The sequence below is a fragment of the Cinclus cinclus genome, chromosome 9 (assembly GCF_963662255.1).
Source record: "Cinclus cinclus chromosome 9, bCinCin1.1, whole genome shotgun sequence".
Classification (NCBI taxonomy): Eukaryota; Metazoa; Chordata; class Aves; order Passeriformes; family Cinclidae; genus Cinclus; species Cinclus cinclus.
Genome location: NC_085054.1, coordinates 12,603,727 through 12,628,479, shown reverse-complemented (window position 1 = coordinate 12,628,479; position 24,753 = coordinate 12,603,727). Strand labels below are relative to the sequence as shown.

The 24,753-nt window shown below is 42.8% G+C and overlaps 2 protein-coding genes across 2 annotated transcripts in view; both read left to right on the top strand.

The window, feature by feature from the left end:
• PSMD14 (proteasome 26S subunit, non-ATPase 14) overlaps window positions 1-13,816 on the top strand; it is a 46,341-nt gene extending 32,525 nt beyond the window's left edge. The window contains exons 9-13 of the mRNA XM_062498261.1: window positions 4,374-4,481; window positions 7,559-7,633; window positions 9,939-10,064; window positions 11,209-11,271; window positions 13,417-13,816. Coding sequence (XP_062354245.1) covers window positions 4,374-4,481; window positions 7,559-7,633; window positions 9,939-10,064; window positions 11,209-11,271; window positions 13,417-13,515 — 471 coding nt within the window. The 3' untranslated portion in view covers window positions 13,516-13,816. The remainder of the gene's footprint in view (window positions 1-4,373; window positions 4,482-7,558; window positions 7,634-9,938; window positions 10,065-11,208; window positions 11,272-13,416) is intronic.
• A 4,167-nt stretch (window positions 13,817-17,983) lies between these two features.
• Window positions 17,984-24,119, top strand: TBR1 (T-box brain transcription factor 1). The gene is made up of 6 exons (XM_062498381.1): window positions 17,984-18,702; window positions 19,149-19,303; window positions 19,643-19,764; window positions 20,088-20,246; window positions 21,110-21,171; window positions 23,276-24,119. Exons 1-6 carry the CDS (start codon window positions 18,011-18,013, stop codon window positions 24,117-24,119), a joined length of 2,034 nt encoding a protein of 677 aa, XP_062354365.1. The 5' UTR covers window positions 17,984-18,010.
• Window positions 24,120-24,753: the final 634 nt, after the last annotated feature.

The window sequence follows — 24,753 nt, the reverse complement described above, 5'->3', positions numbered from 1 at the left end:
TAGATTGTGAGTAAATTTTAATCATATTAATTATAGCTGTCCTGAAATTTACACAGGACATAATTGTAAATTTTCTTTCTAAAAATACTATGGACTTCATTCTATATACATTCTATGGACTCTAGTGTGGGCTGTTGACCCCAGGCAAATGCTAAAAAAATGCTGTATAGTTATTGTTTTTTAGATTATTATGCATTTTGAAGCTAAGACAGATGTACAAAAAGATGCAGTTTTTATTTTGTATTGGCAGCTTCCAAATATTTAGTATCTATTTCCAAGAACTGCAATTAGTAAAGCATCCATGGTACTGAAATCCACACATCCCACAAGCTAATTATATTTGCAAGGTCAGATTGAATACATATTTTCAGAAAAATAAAGGGTTATATAAATGTGTCTTCTACTTGGCTGTTATATCACAGTTTGTTGATCTGGAGTATAATGTGTACAATTCACAAATTTGTCTGATAACAGAAAGTGGTGTGTGATTGTGTTTATTTTACTAACCAGTATATTCACAGCAATCACTTCCAAATATCTCTCCAGTAAAGATGTGTTAATTACAAAACAGACAAGGTCTTCTATTATATTAAAGCTACTAACAAGAAGACAGCAGGAATCACACATGTAAATAGCATCATCAACCCCTATTTTAGTCCTCTGTTTTGATCTGTGAGTTGCGCATAGACCAAAGGTGCTATTAAAGACTCAGTATATGAAATAGGCAGCATTATATGAACAAAATTTATTCAACAAGAAAACAGACCTTTAACATGAATTTAACAAGCCTGAGAAATTATAAACTCTCATATGCTGCAGATTCATGCAGTGATAATAAACAAAAAAGGAAAGTAAGAGGTTTCCTTAAGCTAGCCAAACTGCTAATGGTTTTGTTATAAGCTGTCTGCTGTTGAAATGACCTCTGAAAAGTCTGGAGACACTTACACAAGGAAAAATTAAATGGTCAGAGTGGTGAAAGAGTTGCACTATGGAAGTGCATTTAAAAAATAATTACCTTCGAATTTCTGGAAAACATCCTAATAGCATAGACTTCTGGTTAACTTTTTAATGTCTTTTAGAAGAGGGGTTTAGCATGAAGCTTAGAAACAAATTTTAGCTAAAAGAGTACGTGGTAAATTAAGTACAATGAAAGCCTAAAATTTTTTGTTGTGAAATACTGTCTCTTTGCAACAAAATTCTAAGCAACTGAGTGGTGGTTTGTGCTGAGTTTAATTAAACCTTAGAATTTCTTTGTTAAAAACACTGTGTCTTAAGTTTCCATCATAGAATGAGGAGTGACCATGTTTCGGTTACCAGCCTGCATCATTCTGGACTTGGAAATACATAAGCACAGGGGGAGACTTCAACTTGTACATATCTCCAAGTGCTCACTGGGCCTTTTTTCTTGGATCTTAACTGTGGCATAATTAACAGCTACTTCACCCATTGCTCATTAGTACACTGGACATTAATGGGTCTCTTTATTTTTATGTAATCTTCTGAAGGTGGGACTGATTTATGCTCGCTATGAAAAAAGTAACTACATTTTCTACATTTTGTAGAAATGAATATGTAGGATTTATTGTTGTATTTGTTTTTATTGTGTATTAGGTCTAAATTTAGCCTCCAGGTTGCTGAGCATGTTAGTTTCTTTAAGATGGTTGCTATAGTGATAGCAGCAAATTCCTTTAATCTTAGTGTAGTTAAAGCATGTAGTTACCATTGGTCATCAGAGTGCAACTAAAACAGAAAATAGCATTTGCACATGTAGTTTTTCTACTCCTCTGAGATTGTAGGAATTGTAAATTAATCCCTTTTGAAAGCATAGTATTTGGTGTTTGTGATTTCAGTTTTTCATACTGCTTTCTCTTAGATTTATATTTGTTCTTCTTAGGAAATACTTGCATGTCATTCCTTCAGGAGGACAGCTATAGGGTGCTGTGTACTTACTTCCATGCAGCTTATATCCAGAGCACAATCAAAGTTACTTTCTGGTCAGAATTAAGATGTTTGAGCGATATTCGCTATCACTCATAAATAACTCAGGAACTAGTTCTCATATTTTAATGTGAAATTTAACTAATACGGAAACTCTTAACCAAAATGTTGAATTTTCTCATCAAAAGAAGTTCTATTTTTTTGTTTTGTTTTGTTTTTTGTTTGTTTGTGGGGTTTTTTGTTTGTTTATATGGCTCAAGCCTCAAAACAAAGCCATACTGGACAATGCCATTCTTTTTGGATAAGCTCAATGTTGTCTAGTCAAGTTCTCAGTTAAATTAGGTTTAGAAGTGGGGCTGTTAGTAAGATGTAAAGCAACTCCTTGTCATTCTAGTATACTGCCATGTTCATGTTTCTTGCTCCTCAGGGTAAGTTTTTTCTTGCTTAGGTTTTTTTCCATTATCTAGCTAGTCTCTGGAGAACTGGTGGTGTGCTTTTTTTTTTTTTTTCCCCTTGCTTTACTTGACTTTTTAATTTATACTGACTGTTATGGTTGGGCATTTCCAGGTGTTGATAAATTAGAGCATCTGGTTAAAATGGAATACAAAGATAGTTACAAAGGCTTGGTACAAGTGTTCTAAGATAGAGAAAAATAGTTAAAAAGTAAAAAAGAACTCAATTGCTTCTTACGTTATGCGAAAGAATGTAGAGATATATAGTAACTGTTTTAGATATTTTTGAGAATTCTTCTAAATGTATTTATTTTTTTTGTAGCATTGGTATCAGGTATCATAGTTCTGCTGCATTCTAAATGTGAATTGTGGTCCTTTTATTGTTCAGAAAAGAAAATACCACTGGTAGCTCACTCTAATTGGGTCACAACTGAACATTTTTAATAAAGAAGATCCTTTTTGGAGAGTTTTCTGCATGCAATTTGAAAACATGGCATATGCAGTTGGATCTGGCCAGAGGCTGAGAGACCAAGCAATAGCCCTTAGTGCCACTCAGTCAGTCAACACCCCTGTCTCACTTGGGTCTCAGAAGTAAATCACAACAGGTGATAAATTTGTGAGTTTTTTCTGTTTACACCTGATGATATTTTTTGTTATAAATACTTGCCAATTAATTTCATTTCCAGATGAAGTGCTTCAATATTTTTTCTTGTAATCCTAAAAACTGCACATTATTTAGTTATTAATGTTTGTGTAAATGGAGAGGAAAATACTGGAACAAAGTGGGAGACTCAGTGTCACTTTCTCTGCACACTTTCAGTGACAGTGGTTGATTTCTTGTTTGTTTAAAGTAAACAAGAATGGAGTCTTATTCCTCAAAATATTCAGCCAGCCATGTAAATGCATCTGTTGTTGTCCAACCCGTAGGACAGAGAAGAAAAGAATAAAAATTATTATAGGAAATCTGTTAAAAGGAGATTTAAGTTAGTAACTCTTCAAACATATGCAGGCAAGATGCCTGCAAAGTCTGCCTGGTGCTTTTTTAGTGGATGTGCAAGGCTGTACCTGCACTGGTCCAGTTAAAAGACTGGACCCTAAACAAGAATTCTTCTTGCAGTTATGAACCTGTGCTGCTCAGGACACAGTGAGAGTGGCTTTGAGTGTGTTGTTAGTGCTTTCTTAGGTCTGTTTCAGCTCCTGTAGGTTTTGGATTGGGGTGGGGATTTTATTGCATGGGACCATGAATTTCTCTTTCCAAAAAATTTTCATAGACTAATTTAGCACAGGACAGAGTAAGATTCAATGATGGGTTGCAATTATTTATTGCTATAAAATAGCACTGAATACTGCCTACTGTGTACCTTTAAATCATAAATGACCTTGGTTTTCTTTTACTCTATTTTTTACTCCTGAGCATGACACTGACAAGGACTTTTTAATCCATCAGACAGTTTATAGACCCTTTCGTAGTCACAAGAAGCAAAAAGCATCTGACTAGAAGGGAATACATGGGGCAAGTTCCTTGCTGGCTATAATTTTGTTGTCATTTCAAGTATTGTGGTAGTATAATTGATGTGACAGGACTGGGCTTTAGACTTGGTCCCTTAGCTTGTGCTCACTTTCAGTTTTAGTCTCTCTCTGTCATTCATTTTGATTGGATAAGATTTAGGTGACAAACATATGCATAGTTTTGAGGTTTAGAGTAAGTGTAACATAAAATTCAACGTTATATGGTGATACAATGTATATAAAACTTACAGTTCCATGGAAAAGGTAATAATTGGTGTCACCTTACAATACAAGGTAGTGTAGTGTGCTGATCACATAGCCAGCAGGAGGTTCTTTTTTATTAATATTATAATTAAATGATTTTCTGGATAAAGGCCAAAAACAGATGAGAGTTGATTGTGCCTTGTCCACTGTTGCTTGGCTCTATTAGTTGCATTTTCTAAAAAGAATTGACTTGACATCTTGTTTTTACAGGTTGTTATTGATGCCTTCAGATTGATCAATGCTAATATGATGGTCTTAGGACATGAACCAAGACAAACAACTTCAAATCTGGGTCACTTAAACAAGCCATCTATCCAGGTAAACCTAGTGCTGATAGTCCTGTAAATTGCAACTTTTATTCATCAATTTTTGGGAAAGGTACTTAAAACAGTAGGTTACAAATTATTTATTGTTCTCTCTATTGCATTTTTCCACATGCATTTGTAGTGATTCATCAATGGACATGTATATGTGAGGGGTTTAAAACTGAGCCCTAAATTACCTACCTACATGCGAATGCATGTATTTAATGTGTACAGCAAAGACTCAAGTATAAATTTATGGAAATGCAAACTTCTGACAGTGACCATTGGTGACATAATGTGATGCAAGACAGGTGCTGTTTTCAGTCCTGCTGAAAAACTGCTGCTTATCAACATCTCTGCTTTCTTCAAGATTAGTTACTCACAAGTAAATTACAGGAAAAGTTCTCTCTTTCCTTTTTACTCTAAGTTTATAGAGGTTCCTGCTTATTATGTAATCTAGATTAAACCTTGTGTCTTACATAAAAATCAGAGATTAACTATTTAATGCAGCAGTTTGATGAAAAAAAGGTGGAGGAAGATATTCAATGGATAAAATGGATGCCTGATTGGCTTCTACTGCAATGTTGCTTTTGAATACACATTTGTGAAACTGAAATATTCAAAGTTTGATTTCTGAAGTTGACTTTCACTGAAAAGACAAAAGTTTTGGTCATCACTGAAGCAAGCCTTTATTTTGAGAAATAGCTTCTGTCCTGAAATAAGTATCCTCTGGAGTGATTAATGCTTTTATCCCTGCCATCCTTCTGACTCAGTGGTTTTTCCTTTAATAAAATGTTCTCCCTTACTATGTATTCTACAGGCACGTGTCCTTGAAACCATGAAGCTCAGTTCCTGCATTTTGTTCCATTACTTGAACAATAGAAGTAATATTTTGCTAGGTTAAATCGAAGAAAGAGACCATCCACTGGTCAGAGCAGAACTGAGATAATGGCTGAATTTGTGCTGTAAGAGACCTCTCCTGTGGGAGGTCCTAGACCACCATATCCCTGTCTTGCAAAAGTTGGGTTTTTGTTACCAATGCATTTTAAGTCTTTGCTGTTGATAAAAATGCTAGCAAAAAAGGGTCTTAAAATTAAAGAGTGTCTGCTTCAGGAGGCTGTGTTTTACTTTGGATTTTTGAATTGGTCAAAACTGCAAACAATAATGAGTATGAAATAAGCAGCTAATACTCTTGATAGATGTAGGAAAGACTATGCTTGCATGTTTCAGGGCTTTTCTAACTGGGCTTTTCTACACCATGTGTAATGCTTTCCATTGGAAACCCCTGCAGTATTGTTCAGCTTCATTATTTTAAGATCACTGTCACTACAGCGTGGCATATTTTGGCCATGGGATTTTTGGGTTTCTGTCGTTAAAATGGGTAGTTTTTGTTTGTGTTGATTTTTTGCAAGCTGGCAATGAGCTGTTGCAAATGTCACTGTTAAGATGAAAATCATAATTTTAAATTATATTCTGTTCCTAAAGCTGCAAGAGCTCTTGCAGCGTTATTTTGCTTTTATTTTAAGCCATGAATAAAATTGTGACCCAGTTGAGGACAGAAGCAAACTAAATACTGACTTCAGCTGGTCTAGAAGCAGAACACTGTAAGACATTACTTAAAGTCTCAGGAAGAAGAATAGAATAATACATGCCTTGGCTTCATTCCATTTTTGTGTGTGTGTTTTTTTTCCTTGTGTTCCCTTACCAACAGTTTTTTTTTTACAGTTGTTAACCTTTTACATTTGCCCTCTATTTTAAAGAGTAGTTTTTGGGAGGGGGGAAGAGAGAAGATAGCGCAAGAAGGCAAACGTGTTTGTCAAAATTTAAGAACTTGAGAAAACTTCTTTAATATCTACACCTCAGTTTATACACAAACACCAAAACCTCATATTGCAGTCATTTTGAGTGAGATGAGAAAATGGCAGTGGAAATTACTGCTAATAGTTTCAACTATAAATTCCTTTATTGATGATAAACCCTGTATTTTACAAGTTTGCAAGTAATGGTTTTCTGTAAATGCTAATTCTCATAACTTTCCAAGTAGTTTTTTATCTTTGTATATGTGTTTGCAATAGAAATTTGTTTAAAATGTATAGTTTAAAACATTTCCAGCTTTCATACAGATAATTTTGTAATGCTGAAATATTGAGTTGCATAAAATGCAAATACACATTCATTTTGTATAGCTTTAAATATATATTTAAACATAAATAGCTGTAATGCTTGAAACAGAATAAGTATCACTTTAAAGCATATTTTATATATGCTTTATTGTATCTTGTTCGTAAATGTATACTTCATATGTGAAATTTTATTTGAAAGTATACTATATTAGTTGTGATGAGGTTTGATCATAGAATTTTACTTCCCCAAATACTAATGCAACTCACCTTTAAGTCATAAATCTAAAAGGAAATGTCCAATATGTGTGAGCAAAATAGAAAATACATGCATACAGCTATCACTAGTACTAATCTCAGTTGATCAGATTGTATTTGCAGAGGGCATAATTATGGTGAAGAAGGTGGTTTGTTTTTTTCTTAATTTACAGTTAAAAAATAAAATTAGTTTTAATATCCAAGTTTAATTTGATGCACATTTTCTAACTGAGGTTTTTGCTTCAGTTAACCCCTCTTCGTGTTGTACCCTGGAGAATGAACTTGGGAATGTTGACTGGTTATAAATAAATAGATAGCAAATAGTCTTTTGTTTGTAGCAGAACATTTTAATAGGAGTGATAACAAATGTATTGAGAGAGGAAGGATTTGAGAGAAATATGTTTGTGCATATGTATCGGTCAAATGTTTGAAGGCAGTTGCCATTTTTTCTTATTATAGTTGCTACTGTGTGAAAAAATCTGTGGTTTAGAAATAGAAAGCATAACTGTCAGTTAATGAACACAAAAAAAGAAATAGAACCAGGTATATTTACTTAATATCTCCTTATAGTCTCTGTAATTTTTTCTGCATTTATTTTCTTTTATCTGAGTGATGTTTAAAGATGTTTATATTGAAATTAGCTTTCTCCTTCTGATATTGCTTGGTTTCAGTGGTGGATGATTTAATTCAGTTTCTCCCCTAAATTTTGCAGGCGTTAATCCATGGACTAAACAGACATTACTATTCCATCACCATCAACTACAGGAAGAATGAACTAGAACAGAAGGTAATTGTCTCAGCTTTAATTCAGAGTACCAGGAACATTATGCAAACTATTTAAAATTTGTGGCAATGTTCAGATTTCAACGGCTGTTACTCTCAGTAATTGTTTTAACTCCTGGAATAGGTGGCTTCTCTTCCAGAAAGCACTTGAATGTACAGTCACAGTGATGAAACTTTCCAAAAACACATTCTAATGACCATATGAATAGTTTGACAGCATTTTTGGACTTTATGGAAGGTTGTCACGCTGTTCTCTGAGCCTAAGTTTGTCCAAAGTTTTAAGTGTTCAGTGTTGAAGCTGGAAGACATAATAACTGCCTTCAGTTTTCCCAGGCTGGAATTCCTGAAGCTTGGAGAGTTTTTAACTGTTCTCTCCAAAATGGAATGTGTAACCAAGGGATGTTGGGTTTTTATTTGCTGTAAAGGTACTTCCAGTTGTTACGATTGGAACTTCCCAAGACTTCACTGAATATCAGGAAGTAGTGATGTCCTGCATTTACAGAAGAAATATTATGGAGTTACTGACAACAAATGTTTTTTCTTACTTTCGCATCAAACTTCTTCAAGTTATATGCAAAATCTAGCTTTTCAAACCAGGAAAACAAAAAGGATGAAAAAAAGCTTACGTATCATCTACAGAAGTTAATTTTTGAAAAGCTAGATTCTACCCTCCATGTATGTTTTCTGATATGTCTGTGTGTTTTCATGGCCTTGTTAGGGATATAAATGGATCTCAAAGCTTATGATGAAATAGTCAATATTTTTTTCACAAAATTCAGACTTTTTGAGTTACAAGTAATAAGGAAAAAAAAATCCAGTTTCAAATAGTGGAGGAGTATGTGTGCAAATTAAGGAGCTGGAAAGAATGTGTGAAATGCACAACCATTTTTAGTGCAGTATCAGACTTTCAAGACCTCACTGTTACTGAAAAGAGTAACTGATGCCACAAAACCTGCTCTCTCAGGAAATTTCCGTGAGGCTTCCAGAGGGTTATTGTTTCCAGTCAAATGCAATAATTTGGCAAATCCAGTCTTGTCTGAAGTTTCAAGTGTGTATTTTTTGTCAGTGGCTTTACATGAGTTATTACCTTTGCCAGTAAAAGAATAATCTTGACCAAGTTAGGAAAACTTTAATCTGTGAGGCAACAACTCTCTCACATCTTTCATGAGGCAGCTTCGTACATATCTCAAACCCCCCTCGTGGTGGTGGTGATCTGTTATCTCCATCTGTAGTAAGAAGAGTACATGCTTCATGTATTAGATTAGGAGCTCATCACACCAAACCTTAATTTTAAAATCAAGATAGCCTAGCTAAGCTGTCCATATGCAGTTTGCCTACGACTCCTTCTGTCAGTAGCTAAGATCTTGCTAACACAAATTATGACACAAACTTTCAACTCAGTTCACATGTTCCAAAGACAGGTTTCTTTGGAAGCTCTACATAGGATGAAACAGGTACTTTTATTCAGGTGATAGCAATTACAGGGATTACCAGTTCTCAAAAGTGTCTAGTAAATGTTCACAAATTGAAGGCAATCTGAAACTGTTTGCTGAAAGGGTCCTCCCTACAGTCACCAAGTGTGCAGAAGGTCCACAAAATGCACTGCCTTTATTCATTAAAACAAAGAAATTGCTGTTGTAGCTATTCCTTTGCTTTTTCAAGATGTCATGAAAGTCAAGTCAAAGTAAAACCTTTGTAATAGTTGCCTGCATTTATCACTATCAAATCTTTGCACATTTTGTCTGATGATATTTATGTTTGTTTGTTCTGTATGAGGCAAAGACACTCAAGTCATGCTTTGGTCACTTTTGAATTCTATTTGATCATAACTGCCAGCTGCTTGCATACAGAACAGATAAATCAGTGAAGCCTATGCAGAATTTAATTGAACTATTAAAATAGTTTTAAACTTCATCAGAGGCCAAAAACTTCAACTGTTCCTCATAAAGCAGCTAAAATATTCATTTTTCTCTTAGCCCTACTACAGGGCAATTGTGCATTCTCAACCTGCAGCAAAAGTAACAAATCACAGAAAACGAATCTACATATTCCTGTCAAAGTAAATGTGACCCATGTTTTCATGCCTCATTTTCATATTTAGGATTTGAGAAGTTCAATCTTTAATAAGTATGCAAATCTGTCTTCTATCTAGCAGAATAGTTGATCATTGTATTTCCATTATTTAAACACTGACATTGCGAGATCAATATTTTTTTATATTCTTACTACAAATCGGTTGCCTATCAAAGAGATCATAATATTCTGAAAGTATTTTCTGGTGAATGCTCTAAAGAGGTTTTGTCTTGCAGATGCTGCTAAATTTGCATAAGAAGAGTTGGATGGAAGGTTTGACACTTCAGGACTACAGTGAACACTGCAAACTCAATGAAACAGTAGTGAAGGAGATGTTAGAACTAGCTAAGAATTACAACAAGGTATTCCTATCCCATAATGATAGTATAACTGTAGTATAAACTGTGTTTACGGTTTATGAAGTGAAGGAATTAGTTGCTTAATTTCAGAAGGAATTGATTATCACAAGCTTTGTTCAGGATGACTGTAGCTCGTACTAATCCCTTACGTGCGCTTTCTGTATGAAGTTGCCAGATTAGCTCCTCAGGCAGTGCCACCACACTTTTTGCCCTAAACTTTTGTCAAAGTGTTTAGTTACATGCTTTGCTCTGAAATGTGAGTGATCATATCGATTTTGTATTTTTACTTAGTGACTATAAGATTATAAGATTTCTGTAGCTCAAAATGAGCAGTTAGTAATATTTTTCAATCCTTCAGTCAAGGACTGTTTGATCACTGTAGCAGAGTAAAGGTTATCTATTTGTATCAGTCTAGTAGATAGGCTAGAAGTATTTAGAACACATTCCAGAGCTCAGCTCAATGTTCTGTTTATAAAGAAATTTGTTACTGGTGTTGTAAGAGGAATCACAGCTGCTTGTACTCTTTTAATACTGATGCGCTTAGAAATATTTCTTACAAATATTAGATCTCAACAAGCATTCTATGAATAGCAATCATGTCAGTATTTCATAACAAGTGTTATTTTTTTAACTCCTTTTGGAAGTCCTTAAAACCAAAATTCAGTATTACATTCACTAGTTAAGTTAGTGGATGAACTTTATGAAAACACTGTATTTGAAGGCAACATAACAGTAGTAAAATAAATTACTTTAAACAGTACAAAGATTTATTGATCAAATCTCCAGTAGTTGAAACAGTACAAAAAATGTTTGGTTTGATTCAGTTTTACTATTTTAACCATTTTCAACTATCTTTAAATATTGATACCGCTCATTTAAGGTTTTTGCTTAATAACATTTTGGTGAATATCTGACAATAAAACCATTCATAAGTATTTAAGTATTTTCCTTGATCTTTTGCACTAACACTCAGTAATTAAAACCACGTCTGCTGAAAAGCTGAAGTACCTTTCCTTTTGACTTTCTGAAATGTGTTGCTGTTTGATTTTTTTTTTTTAAGGAACTGAATTGTATTTTGAGAATCTGTGGCTTGGGGGAAAAGTAAACGAAATCTGAAACACTGACCTTTTCTGTGTTTCTTTCACAGGCTGTTGAAGAAGAAGATAAGATGACACCTGAACAGCTGGCAATAAAAAATGTTGGCAAGCAGGTGAGGTGTGATGAATTAGAGTGAGGTGGAATGATATGCTTCGTTCATTCTACATACTAATTTTTTACATGTGCATAGGTGATTTTAGTTCTACGTGCATGATATTCTCAATGCTTCAAATAATAAATTTACTTTTATTGGAGGTTGTGCAAGGAACAGGGCCTTTGACTGTAGGCAATTGACAGAATATCTGCAGGCTGTGTTCTGCATGTGTTTTTATTACATGCTGAGGGAGCAGTGTTGAAATTTACTGTTCCCTTTTCCTTACTCATTTGTTTTAACTTCTTCTAAGAGACATAAAGATATCCAAGTCAGTGTCAGAGAGACCCAAACTGGAGACACTTAAAAAATGGTGATCATGGAAACAGAGGTGAGGAAGGGTGTGTTTGTACATTATCATGGCTAAAGAGCCAGCTCACCCCTGTCTTCAGTTCATGAACACACTGTCAGTGCTTAGCTCTCAGACACACTTGGCAGGTAGGCTGAGTTCCTTTGTATTGGTGTTTGAGGAAAACTGTTTAGGACCACAGCTGAAACTGAAAATACCCACTCAATTCATTCCATCCCTTTGCAATGTTAGGATATAATGTCTTTTTAAAGACTCAACAAAAAACTATTTCTGTATTTGATTGCAACAGTTCTTGGGAGCAAGAGCTTGTGTTCAAGAAGGGCAGTGGAAACAAGAAATAGCTTTTAAAATATCTAGTGTGTCCTTAAAGAACCAGTACTTGTTGTATTGCTAGTAGCAGTAGAAGAATTTAAAAGATTCTGGATTGCTCTTATGTGTCAGCTTCTAGCAGCAATGTCATAACACATCTGCACTATTGTTCAGTCACTCATGTATTTCTGTAGCATTCAGAACAATGGAGTTTATGCACACCTACACATACATAAATATATACATATAAAATATGTAAGAAGGGTTGTATTTTAAGGGTTATGATGTCATCTCAAACAGACCTTGAGCTTCACTAGTTGTTACGCATACGTGACAAAAACTCTATTTTGATACAGTTCTTCAAAAAGAAAATAATTATTTTCCTGATAAATTTTAAAATTTTCTTTAAATTAAAAAATGGTTCAGTGAAGCAATTGTCAAGTGGGGTTTTTTTTATGCAACTTAGATAAAAAGCTTTGTAAACAAGCAGCCACTCACAATAGAGATACTATGTTATTAGCTGTATAATTTGTTAGGAACAGAAAGAATACTGGAGAACTGTCTGATCTTTGAAAAGGAGTTATTTAAGAAGGGCAGCATACACTGATTCAGTAGCACTCTTCTATGTAAATTTAGATGGATTCATTACATTTTGACATAATTCCATATTTTAAAGAAGTTACCATTCCCATGCATGATTGTCTTCCATATTTTCATTTCTTTATACACAAGAATTACTACAATAATACTATAATAAAGTTTAGACATCTTTTTGAGGTATGCCTGGTATTTTTGCAGTATTTGGTGCTTAATTATTTCTTACCAGTGGTGGAACTGAAGAAGTGCATGGGTATGATTTTCAACCAGAAATAATCTTATTGTTGCATGCAGATGCCCACAAATGCCTACATAAATTGAGTAATAGTGTGTGGGGATATGTATTTTCAGAAAACTGCTCAGGCTTAACATTCAATTCCTGAGAGCATTTGAACAAGGCATTGTTCATGTTTCATGTTTTTATGGGTATAGATACACTCATTTTCTTGCAGTCAGTACAACTATATTCAAAGACTCTGTTAGATGATGCTTGAATATTTGCAGGTTTAGAACACATTTGTGCAAAGATCTGAAGACAAATTGCAATCTACCAGAACTAAGATTAAAATACTGGCCTTAGTTAGACGTATAGTAAAATTCACATGTTGAGTGTTGTCCTTAAAACTAACTCACAGCTGCCAGTTACTGTTGATATGCTGGATAGAAATTTACTTCCTAAACCTACCCTCAACGTAACTGTTAGCATGAATTAATAAAATTTTGTTTGTGGAAATTCAGTCATTTGCTAGGTCTTCCTAGTATGGAAAATTTAGGAGCATTACTGGCCTGTGTTCACTTAACTCACAGACATCTTAAATAGACTTGAAGTAAATAAAATCTTTCAGAGATGTGTTTCACTCATTCCTCTCACGGCATCCTTTGTATTTCAGGACCCTAAACGTCATTTAGAAGAGCATGTGGATGTGCTGATGACCTCAAACATTGTCCAGTGTTTGGCTGCTATGTTGGATACAGTTGTATTTAAATAACCGAGTTACCGTTTGTGATACTTCCTGTGTATATTTGTTTATTGTTTCTAATACTCACAAAACAGAGACTGTTGAGGCTCTGTTTGGTTAAATGGAGACATCTGACTTCATTTGCAAAGTAAGTGCAGCACTGTAACACCTCTCAGTCTCTAATTGTGCATTTGCTTCAATTTCTTTATGTCAGGGTTCTCACAGATTCCAAAGCATTCAAGAACACAATGTGGGAAAAAAATGTAGTACATTTTCATTTAATATTTGGGGGGATGGGGGGGTGGAAATCAGTAGTACATATATATTTTGATTGTTGCAACATAATAAAAATACATTTACAAATCTGTCTCAAGTTCTGGACAGTGTTTTTTGATAAAGGACAGCGGGAATTAACAAAGTAGAAAAAGTGTTAGTAAACATTTGTTTCTCCCCACTGTAAAACTACTGAGATACTAATTACTAGGAAAGCAAAATTTCTCTATTGGAATTTGGCTCCCATTGATTAGCAGTTGCTCTCATGGAGATTAAAACAAAAAAATCATACTGCTGAATCCTGAGGATGTACAAAACCAAAATTGCTGAAAATTCCTCTGTCAGCTCCCTTTGAATATTATTCAAACCCTAATATCTACAGAAGACAACTGACCTTAAGGAAATTAATTCAGCTGCTGATAACTGAATCACAGAACTCTCGCAAGTGGTGTCATAAATAGCAGTATTCTGAGAATAAACATTGAAGTGACAGAGGCTGTTCTAGGTTACATGAACCCACCCTCCTGTGAGAGAATGTACATGAGATGTCCATATATGTAAATATATGGAAAGAGTCCCAACTAGAATATGACATTTAAAACCATTTCCACTGACTGAAGAGGGAAACGTTTGCAGGAAGGCAGGTGGTTTAACTGCTTGGTTTGAAGCAGACATAGCCAAATACCTGGGTTTAGGGAGCAATTCTGGGTTTTGGGCAGACCCTGATTGGAAGCTCTCGTTAGGGTTCTTTTTCTCAAGTGTTGGATGTTGCTTAGGCTTGATTTGATTCTTTTGTTTGGGCAGTTTTCTTTTTCCTGTTGGTTTGGGTTTTTTTTTAATAAACAGCAGCAGTACTGGCAGGAAAATATTTCAAAACTATCTACATCTCTTGTTGAAGATAATTTTTTTAAAATTGACTTCTTATTAGCGTACTAAGGAAATAACCCATAAAACTGTCTTATTTTCTGACTTATGCCCATATTTACTTACGCTTTACCATTCAAAAAATTTTCTTTTGTTTGAAATTTCTTATTGAGGCCTTTTAATTTACTATTTTAGACTAACTCTCTCTCAAAGTATATTTAGCATGCACTTACTTCAGAGGGAAACATGCAGATTTTTGCAGCTGCCCTCCTTATGGCCTTCCCTCTGCCCCCACAGTAGGCAGTGGAATATCAGACTGGGAAAATGGAGACATACCAAACCACATTTGCCTGCGTGTAGTTAAATGGAAGTTCTTTCTTGAGGTTCCCACTGCAAGCCTGCGGGTGCTTGAGGAGGGCTGCATTCGGGCCTCGCTGTTGCCGGATGCGCACGCCTGGGGTGAGATGGGGCAGGAGCTGATTGAGGGACCTGCCCTGGGGCTCGTCTGCCAGGGGGGATCTGCATCCCTGCCGCTCTCTACTCCCACACACACGTGTAACACCACGAGGGAGACAGAGTTTGGCAGGTCGTGGGTAACATGGCACTGCAGAACAGGAGAGGAGCTAGCGCAGTGCTGCAGTGTATACATGCGTGAGAGGCTGGTGTAAGCAGGGAGACAAACCAGTGAGTCTTACATATTCTAAATTAATTTTGACAAATGTACATCTTGCAGAGGGTAGCTGAAGGGAGTCTGTTGGAGATGCAGATCTCCCATACTATAAGCTCGTGCTGTGGTACCCTGCTTTCTATTCACTCATCGGTTTAACTTGGAGGCACAATTTTCCATTTACCAAGATGTTACATGAATAATAAAAAGGCAGGTTTTTGGGGCATCCTTCCTTATTTTAGTCCAGTGCTTTTAGGAGCTACACGGAGGATTTGGTAGAATTGTGTGTGTGCCATAACCTGAAAAGCAGCAGCCCATATACGATGTTGGAGGAAGAAAGAGATTTTTCAAGCAGCCACCTTCTGAGCCTCCAGCCGCAGTGGAGCAGACCTTCATTAGCAGCATGACCCCTTGTCACCTGTCAGTGCGAAGGACGGGCATATTGTATTAGCAAACCTCACTCCATTCTATGACGATTCTGTAACACCACCTGCCATTGCATATCCCCCCTATTATACCAGTTTAGGAGTTGTGCACTGAAAATTTTTGGCATATATTAGCACTTCCATGTGATTGGCAGTATACCACTGAATTCATTGCAGCTCTGCATCTATATGGCTGTAGCTCTGTAATTCAGGACAGCGTTTCCGAGGGTTTATCTGCATTTCAGTCCATCTCCTGCCTATGTAACTCCATTACCGTTCTGTTGTTGCAGACAGGGAAAGGGAAGGGTGAGCGCCGGTGAAACAAGTGTCGGAAACATTAGTTAGAACTGATAATAATGAAACTGTTTTCTTAACACTGAAAGAAGGTGGTGTATGGAAAGTTGCTTGCGCTGAACATCTCGAGTAGAACAGTGAACTGCTTGCTTTTTGCTTCATAAATTGTCTTACTAGAATAATTTCCTTGCAGAGAGTGTGTGTATGTCAGCATCTATGAAATACCAAATAACCGAAGTAGCTCACGGTTAGGCTACAGAAAAATAAATGGCCACGGGATTTGAGAGCATTGAAATACACATTCTGACAAGTCATCCTGGTTCTGGTCTTCTCTGGATTTGAGTTTGCAAAGTTTCAGTCTGGCTTCAAGCAGTTACGCGGTGGTTTGGTTTTATTATGTGGTGGTTCATGCTGCATTATCTGTCAGTGAAATTTGAAGCGGGCTGCTGATGTCACCTGGGAAGAGATGTGGTCTGTAAAATACCTGGTCCAAATCACTAAGGGGGCAACACTAAGAAAAATGGAACAGGAGAGCTCCCGCCCGGTCAAAAAAACCCAAACCCACCAAAAAAAAAGCCCAAAACAAACAAAAAACAAACCCCGTGCTTTTAAACTCCCAAGCAGGTTTCCCTAGGAAGAGAAATTGAGACCGGTGCTTGGCAAAGGCGGCGTGGCGAGCGGGCCCCCTGACCTCTTCGGGCGCATCTTCGCGCCTTGGAGGGTCCCTCTTTCAATATCCCGAGCTCGGGCGGCGCAGCGCTGGACCCGCCGCCCGGTCCCTCCGGGCACCCGGAGTCCTCGCAGCCCCCGCCCGCCCGGGAGCGCAGCCCGGGCCGCGGCTGCCGCGGACACCTCCCCGGCACAGGGCGCCGGCGGCTCCTGCCGCAGCACCAGCGTGGTTTGGGTTTCTCAGCTCCGGTCGACCCCGCGGCCGCGGCCCCTAGCAAGGGTGCTACCAAAAATCTGCCCCTCCCGAGAGCCGCCCGCGGGACTGAGTCGCGGAGGGAAAGCAGGAACCGAGAGGAAAGAAATCCGGAGACGGATGGGGAGGTGGACGCCTTCCACGCTGTTTTGCTGATAATCTCCTGCATTACGGCTCACAGATAAAATATTTATTTACTAAAGAACCCGTAAACATCGCGGCAAATACATTAGGGCACTTCGGCAGCCGGGCTTATGATTATTTCAGAAGTTAAAAGAGATGATACGCGGCCGCTGTCAGCGGGGACGGAGGGTGGATTTTCCCCCGCGGAACAGGCAGGGGTGGGAAGGGTGGGGGCGATGCGCCGGGGATCGCTCAGAAGAGCTGGGGGAGAGGGACTGCGCCCCGCTGGGGACAAACCGCGGGGGTGAGCCGAGGGCAGCGGCGCCCAGCCCCGCTCTCCCTCGCAATCGCTCCCCACAGCGCCCAGGACCCGCTCTCCTCCCTGACGCACAAAGGTGGGGTACACGCACGCAATATTTGGGGAATCGCAGGGTTCGGATTTCTTTTCCAGCCGTAGTCCAAAAAAAAAAAAAAAAAAAAAAAAAAAAAGCTAGAAAGGTCACATAATAATGAGCTCTCACAGCAAACACACTCTTCCCTTCCCCCTTTTCCTTCCTTCTATCTCACAATAAAATCATCTCCTTCAATTTGCCATGATCGTCGCGACCAGGAGCCAGGTGATTATCCTAATTAATGTCTATCTAATTAAATTACTGTCAGCGGTTAACCAATGGCAGAAGCCGTTTCATCCTCTCCACAAGCAGCAAGATCAAAAGTGAGTCTTTCCTGATTGCTGCATAGTGTCAATTGGCCAATCTCTTCTCCCTGGGAAGGGAGGAAAAAAAAAAAAAAAAAAAAAAAAAAAAAAAAAAAAAAAAAAGTAAATCAAACGTTTGGGAAGCATTTGGTAGATGAAGTGCTTTCTGCCTAGTGTGGGTCCCAGGATGTCTAGCTTCTGATACTAGGAAGCCCTTTCAGATCCAGGGACTGAAGGGTTATTACTGTGGTGCTAGAGCTATGCAGCTGGAGCATTGTCTTTCTCCCTCTATCATGCTCTCCAAGAAATTTCTCAATGTGAGCAGCAGTTACCCACATGCAGGCGGATCTGAGCTTGCCTTGCATGATCATCCCATTATCTCGACCACTGACAACCTGGAGAGAAGTTCACCTTTGAAAAAAATTACCAGGGGGATGACGAATCAGTCAGATACAGACAATTTTCCTGACTCCAAGGACACACCAGGGGACGTCCAGAGAAATAAACTCTCTCCCGTCTTGGACGGGGTCTCTGAGCTTCGTCACAGTTTCGATGGATCTGCTGCAGATCGCTATCTGCTCTCTCAGTCCAGCCAGCCCCAGTCTGCTGCCTCTGCTCCTAGTACCATGTTCCCTTATCCCAGCCAGCATGGACCTGCTCACCCAGCCTTCTCCATCGCCAGCCCCAGCCGCTACATGGCTCATCATCCTGTGATCACCAACGGAGCTTATAACAGCCTCCTGTCCAACTCTTCTCCGCAAGGCTACCCCACGGCGGGCTACCCGTACCCCCAGCAGTATGGCCATTCCTACCAAGGGGCGCCTTTCTACCAGTTCTCCTCCACCCAGCCGGGGCTGGTTCCCGGCAAAGCTCAGGTCTACCTGTGCAACAGGCCACTCTGGCTGAAATTTCACCGGCACCAGACGGAGATGATCATCACGAAGCAGGGAAGGTAAGCCACCGCGCGGACCTTTCCGGGTGTCGGGGCTGAGCCGCAGACTTCGCCGGGGGAGCCGCCCGGAGCCGCCACCGCCCCGGCGGAGCCGTCCCCCCGTCACCGGGGCCCCTGCCCTGGTCGCCGGGAGCTCCGGTGCGGGTCCCCGTCAGAGTCGGTCCCCGTCGGAGCCGGTCCCCACCGGGGCAGCCCTCTCTGCTTCCCCGCAAGTTCCCGCGCCCGCTGCCCTCATCCCTTCCCCGCGGAAAGATCGGAGCTCCGGGGAGGGGGTTTCTTTTGATTTTTATTTCCCGGTCGCTATCGGGAGCTGTGAAGATAAAGCACAACGGCTGGTTGTTCCGCGTGTGCCTGTCGCTGCCGGTGGCGTGCTTTCCGTCTTCCCTTCGTTTTTCTTTTTTTTCCCCTTTTCTTTTTTTTCCTTTTTTTTTTTTTTTTTTTTATAGGCGCATGTTCCCTTTCCTAAGCTTTAATATTTCTGGTCTCGACCCTACGGCTCACTACAATATTTTTGTGGACGTAATTTTGGCGGATCCCAATCACTGGAGATTTCAGGGAGGCAAATGGGTTCCTTGCGGCAAGGCGGACACCAATGTACAAGGCAAGTTCCTCCAATTAACACTTTTCCCGACACATATGTAGGTGAGAATGATTAATTAATGCCTTTGCGGACAGGCTCTGGCGACTTCTTAAACGCAAATGATCCAACGATTTTTTAAAAAAAAAAAAAAGCAAAAAAGAAAAAAAGGAGGGTGGAGGAGAAATTAAAAGGTGTTCGGGAAAAGCTGCTTTAGTCCTTTTCGTTTAAAATTAAGGGAGTTTTGGCAGTAAAATACTGGCCACTTAACAGGGTCCTTCACCCTCATATGCGGCTGCAGCGGCAGAACCGGGGTACAGGCGAGAACTGTGATGTGGTTGTGTTTTTTGTTGTTTCGCTTAGGAAACCGGGTGTATATGCATCCCGACTCCCCCAACACGGGAGCTCACTGGATGCGTCAGGAAATCTCCTTTGGGAAACTAAAACTTACAAACAATAAAGGAGCATCAAACAACAACGGGCAGGTCAGTGGGGGAACGCAGACGCTGCCAGAATTATTTTTATTTCTTCAGTTGAAATCCTACCTTTGCGAAAGGAGTGTATTTTTTTTTAGATCCTGTCATTAAGTGAAAATAAAAGGGGGGTGGTGGTGAGAAAGTCCTCCCATTTTATTTTGCCACGGGCCTCATCGGCCCTGAGCGCGTTGCCCAAGCTGACACCGCTGTCCGGTGCGGCCGGGGAAGTCCCGGGGAGGCGGTGGCCAGCGGGCATCGCTCTCCTCGTCCTTCTCGCTCTAATTTTTCTTTTCTCCCCGCGTCCCTCTCCCTCCTTTTGCCATGCCTGACAGATGGTGGTTTTGCAGTCCCTCCACAAGTACCAACCTCGCTTGCATGTGGTGGAGGTGAACGAAGACGGGACGGAGGATACCAACCAGCCGGGCAGAGTGCAGACATTCACGTTCCCCGAGACACAGTTCATTGCCGTCACCGCCTACCAAAACACCGATGTAAAGAGCTCCCTAGTTTATTCCCCTCGCGGTCCCCCCCGCTCCCCGCAAGGCAGCTCCACCAGGGCCGGCCCGGCTGCTGCACACCCTCCCCCGGGTCTCCGGCGCCGGGAGATGGGGCTCCCTCTTTCCCACATTGCGCCGTCCTTCCCTGGCCGTCCCGAGGGCGGCCGCAGCCGCTCGGGTCGCCTTCGCCTCAGGAGCCTCCTCCGAGCGCCCGCAGCGGCATCGCCCTCCCTGCCAGGACGGGCGCGATCCTGCCCCTCCGCCCGGGGCTGGGCGCTGGCCCGCGGCGTTTATCTCCCAGTCGGAAACAGCTTAGTTAGGCGTTAAGCTGTTAGCTTAAGCTTTGAATCTGCAAAGATCAATTAACATCCTCATTGATCGCGCCGGGGGTGACGGAGCAACTTCCTCAAATTAAAAGCTCGTTAATGCCTGGATGCGTTTCGGAGTGGTCTGGCTTTGCTACAGACTGGTGCCCCCTTTTCAAATGACATATGTTCAGTCCACATTCTCGCTTTAATTATTTTGCTCGATGCAAATGCAAACTCCTAGTTACCGTTCTGCGGTACGTTTTGCCTAATTTCTGGATTTCAGTATCTTCATACCCATGCTCTGGGAATGCTGAACACGTCTCAAAATATGGGGTTAAATGTTGATTTTTTTCGTACTTATTACAACGATGCAAATCTTAAAATTAACCTGTGATGTCCATAAGCATGCCAGAGTTTATTTTTCACGGTTTAAAGGCAGTATGATTGAGTAGAGCAGTGTAAAGCTTGGTCCTTTAAAAACGTGTTGGCTGCAGTGGGGTTTATTTTTCAGGCTTTCACAACGTGTGCTCTGCTCCTCTCTTTCCCTAGATCACACAGCTGAAAATAGATCACAACCCTTTCGCAAAAGGATTCCGAGACAATTATGACACGTAAGTAAACCGGATTTTTACTACCCTTCTGCCGGCTGCACACACATGTCAAAAGGGGGAGATTTAGGATGAGGGCTGGCTCATTTCACATCGAGATGTGTAATGTCAGGCTTTTCCAGAACCCTCCGGGAGGGAAGCGCACTCCCGCTCCTGCACAGGGGCTGTCCCTGCAGCAAGGCCCCGCGCAGTCCTGGGGCCGCTCCCGCGTCTGGGGCCGCGCTGCCCGCACCTGAGTCCGCATCTCGCTTTGGCGCTTGCGGCGGTTTTGTTGTTGGTTTTTCCTGGCACGTATCTTGGCGCCTCTTTCCAAGCGTCCGTTTCACTTGCATGTAAAGGCTCCGAAAGAAGCACCCGAGCAGCGGGGGCTCAGTCCCCGGCTATCCGCCAGGTCTGCATCGTTGCGCGGTCCGCAGAGCTAGGGTCTGGGTGGAAATATCTTCGTCTCATTTTATTCTTCGCCGGGGTTGATTTTTTTTCCCCCCCTTCTCCCTTCTGGGTGGAGCTAAAGCCTCTGAGGTTTTAATCGCGTTTTGTGCCCCTGTCCATCCGCCTCCGAGGCGCTCCCAGCGGTCTGACCCCCGGCCGTGACCTCCGCCCTGGCGCTCCTCCGACTGCGGCTCCGGGGCGGCATCGACACTCGGCCCCCGCTGCCGCCATTCGCGGCCCTTGGGACAAACATTTGGCTATCCTGGCCTGCAGGCCCTGCGGGCAGGCTTTCCCTCGCCAGGGGTACGACCAGCCCGGCATCCCCCTGCCCAGCTCGGGGCAGCGGGAGGTGGCGGCCTCAGCGCTGCCCATACACCCGGAGGAGCAGACGACAACGATGTCGCCTGTCCCGCTGCAAGTTCTGGTCTATGGGACGGGCCCCCGGCTTTGAGGACCAAACTTTTTCCTCTCTCAGCTGTGCGGGGAGCGGCCTCACTTGGCCTCGAGCGCCTCATCCTGTGCGTATCTTAAGCGCCTGCTTCAGCCTCTCCGCTGGACCGCGATCCGGCAGCCCCTGCAGCAGGCTTTCAGGGCAAGGGCGGGAACCATGCCGGGAGCTGAACTGGTGAGAGAGGGGCCCGGGGCCGAGCTCCAGCTCTCCCCAGGGAGAAGCTTGTGGTGCGGTCGCTCTCCCCCAGGGGCGGAGGTCGCCGAGCCTGTGGCGGGGAGCGGGTCCGCCCCTGGGAGGGCAGCGGCGGTCCTTGGTGCCACGGAGGGCGGCAGCCGAGCCTGCCCTCTCTCTGCGAGCTCTGCGAGACTACGGGCGGCCTTGGGAAGGGCTGCGTGGCCTTCGGCCCCAGGCAAAAGCGCTTTTCTCTTTTTGATAGAAAAAAACTTTATAGGGCGTCACTTGAAAGGAGACGGGGGGAGGGGGAAGCTTCAATGTTGTCTAGCACATTGGATTTGTTTAAGGGCCAAGTTTATTTTGGATAAGAAATTCCAGGAGGCGTGGAGGGTTAATTAAAGCACAGTTTTAGCCTGAATTAAATACAGATAGTAGTTATTCATCCATTAAAGTTTTTATAATCGCAAATTGCATCCCAGCATGAGAGAATTATATATAGGCCAAGTGGGGAACACTGGAAGTGTCTGGCTTTACATTTCCTACAGTAGGTGTTTAAAGATTAGCTTAATTTAAACTCAGTAAAATGTTGATGGTTCGTCTGTGACTCCCAATAATAAGTGTTAAACAGCCGATAGAATTCCGTAGTCTGCCACTCATGCTGAGGCAAATGACCGGGCTGCCTGTTGCGCTTGTGGTGGCACCGGTCAGCGTGTCACCGAGTGGGATTCCACGCTTTTGGGTTGTGGGCTCGGATCGGGGAAAGGGATCTCAGGCCCGTCAGAGTGGCCAACCGGTTCAGAAAGATTTGTTCTCCATGCTTGCCCCCGTTCTCCATGCTTGCCTCCGTCTTTCCTCTTCCCCGTTCGAGGCCCTCGGCGCTGCTGATGCCGGAGGCCAAGCCCGGAGAAGAGCGCAGGCTCCCGGGCCGGGCCGGAGCGCGCTGGGACGGCGCCGTCCCGTCCGTCCCCCGAGGGCCGCGTTCGGCCGGGTGCCGCGCCGAGGAGGGCGCCGGGCTGCGGCGGACACCCAGCTCTCTCCCCTTCTCTTGGGCAGGATCTACACGGGCTGCGACATGGACCGGCTGACGCCTTCCCCCAACGACTCGCCCCGCTCTCAGATCGTGCCCGGGGCCCGCTACGCCATGGCCGGCTCCTTTCTCCAGGACCAGTTCGTGAGTAACTACGCCAAGTCCCGCTTCCACCCCGGGGCAGGAGCCGGCCCGGGGCCCGGCGCCGACCGCAGCGTGCCCCACACCAACGGGCTGCTCTCCCCACAGCAAGCCGAGGACCCGGGGGCCCCCTCGCCGCAGCGCTGGTTCGTCGCCCCCGCCAACAACCGCCTCGACTTCGCCGCCTCCGCCTACGACACGGCCACCGACTTCGCCGGCAACGCGGCCACGCTGCTGTCCTACGCGGCCGCGGGCGTCAAGGCGCTCCCGCTGCAGGCGGCCGGCTGCGCCGGGCGGCCGCTGGGCTACTATGCCGACCCCTCGGGCTGGGGGGCACGCAGCCCCCCGCAGTACTGCAGCAAGTCGGGCTCCGTGCTCTCCTGCTGGCCCAACAGCGCGGCGGCGGCGCGCATGGCCGCCGGCAACCCCTACCTGGGGGAGGAGGCGGAGAGCCTGGCCCCCGAGCGGTCCCCCTTGCCGGGAGCCGAGGACTCCAAGCCCAAAGATTTGTCCGACTCCAGCTGGATCGAGACGCCGTCGTCTATTAAATCCATCGACTCCTCCGATTCTGGGATTTACGAGCAGGCCAAAAGGAGGCGGATCTCCCCCTCGGACACCCCGGTGTCGGAGAGCTCCTCGCCCCTCAAGAGCGAGGTGCTTACCCAGCGGGACTGCGAAAAGACCTGCGCCAAGGACATCGGCTATTACGGCTTCTACTCGCACAGCTAGGCGCGGCTGCCGGCCCGCCGTCCTTTTGCACAATAACTCCTCCGCGTTAGCGCACTGACCCCCGCCCCTAGCTGCCCCATCCGTGCTCCGGCCCGGCCCGGCCCGGCCCGGCCCGGCCCGGCCCGGCAGGGAGGCAGGCAGGCTGAACCGCGGCCGCCGCCGCCTCCCCGCCCCGCTCCCCGCCCGGCCCAGTCCGGCGGCGCCCCGGGGGCGCGGGGGGCACTGCCGCACCGAAACCCACTGATCAGTAGGATGCTTAGACTCTCAAACCGTACAGCGCTTCCTTCCTCTTACCACGGATGGATTCTAGGGGAAAGAGTAATAGTGGGGAAAGCAGCCTGTGAAATGCCTGTACATAGTATTTATTTTATTGTAACAGATTACTTTTCTTTGGCTCAGTTTATTTATTATTTGTTTGGATTTTTTTGGTTTTGTTTTCATTGTTAAGTCACAAAACTTAGATCCAGTTTAAATTTCTTTACCCCATTCCCTGCTCTTTGCTCCCTCTTCCTCATGCCCCTCCCCAGGTAAACACTCTTCCTAAATGCCTCTGGAAATGTCAGTGGTCCATAGCTGTAGCAGCGAGTAATGGGTTTCTCACTTTCTCTCCAGTTCCTCGCATGAAATAATTACG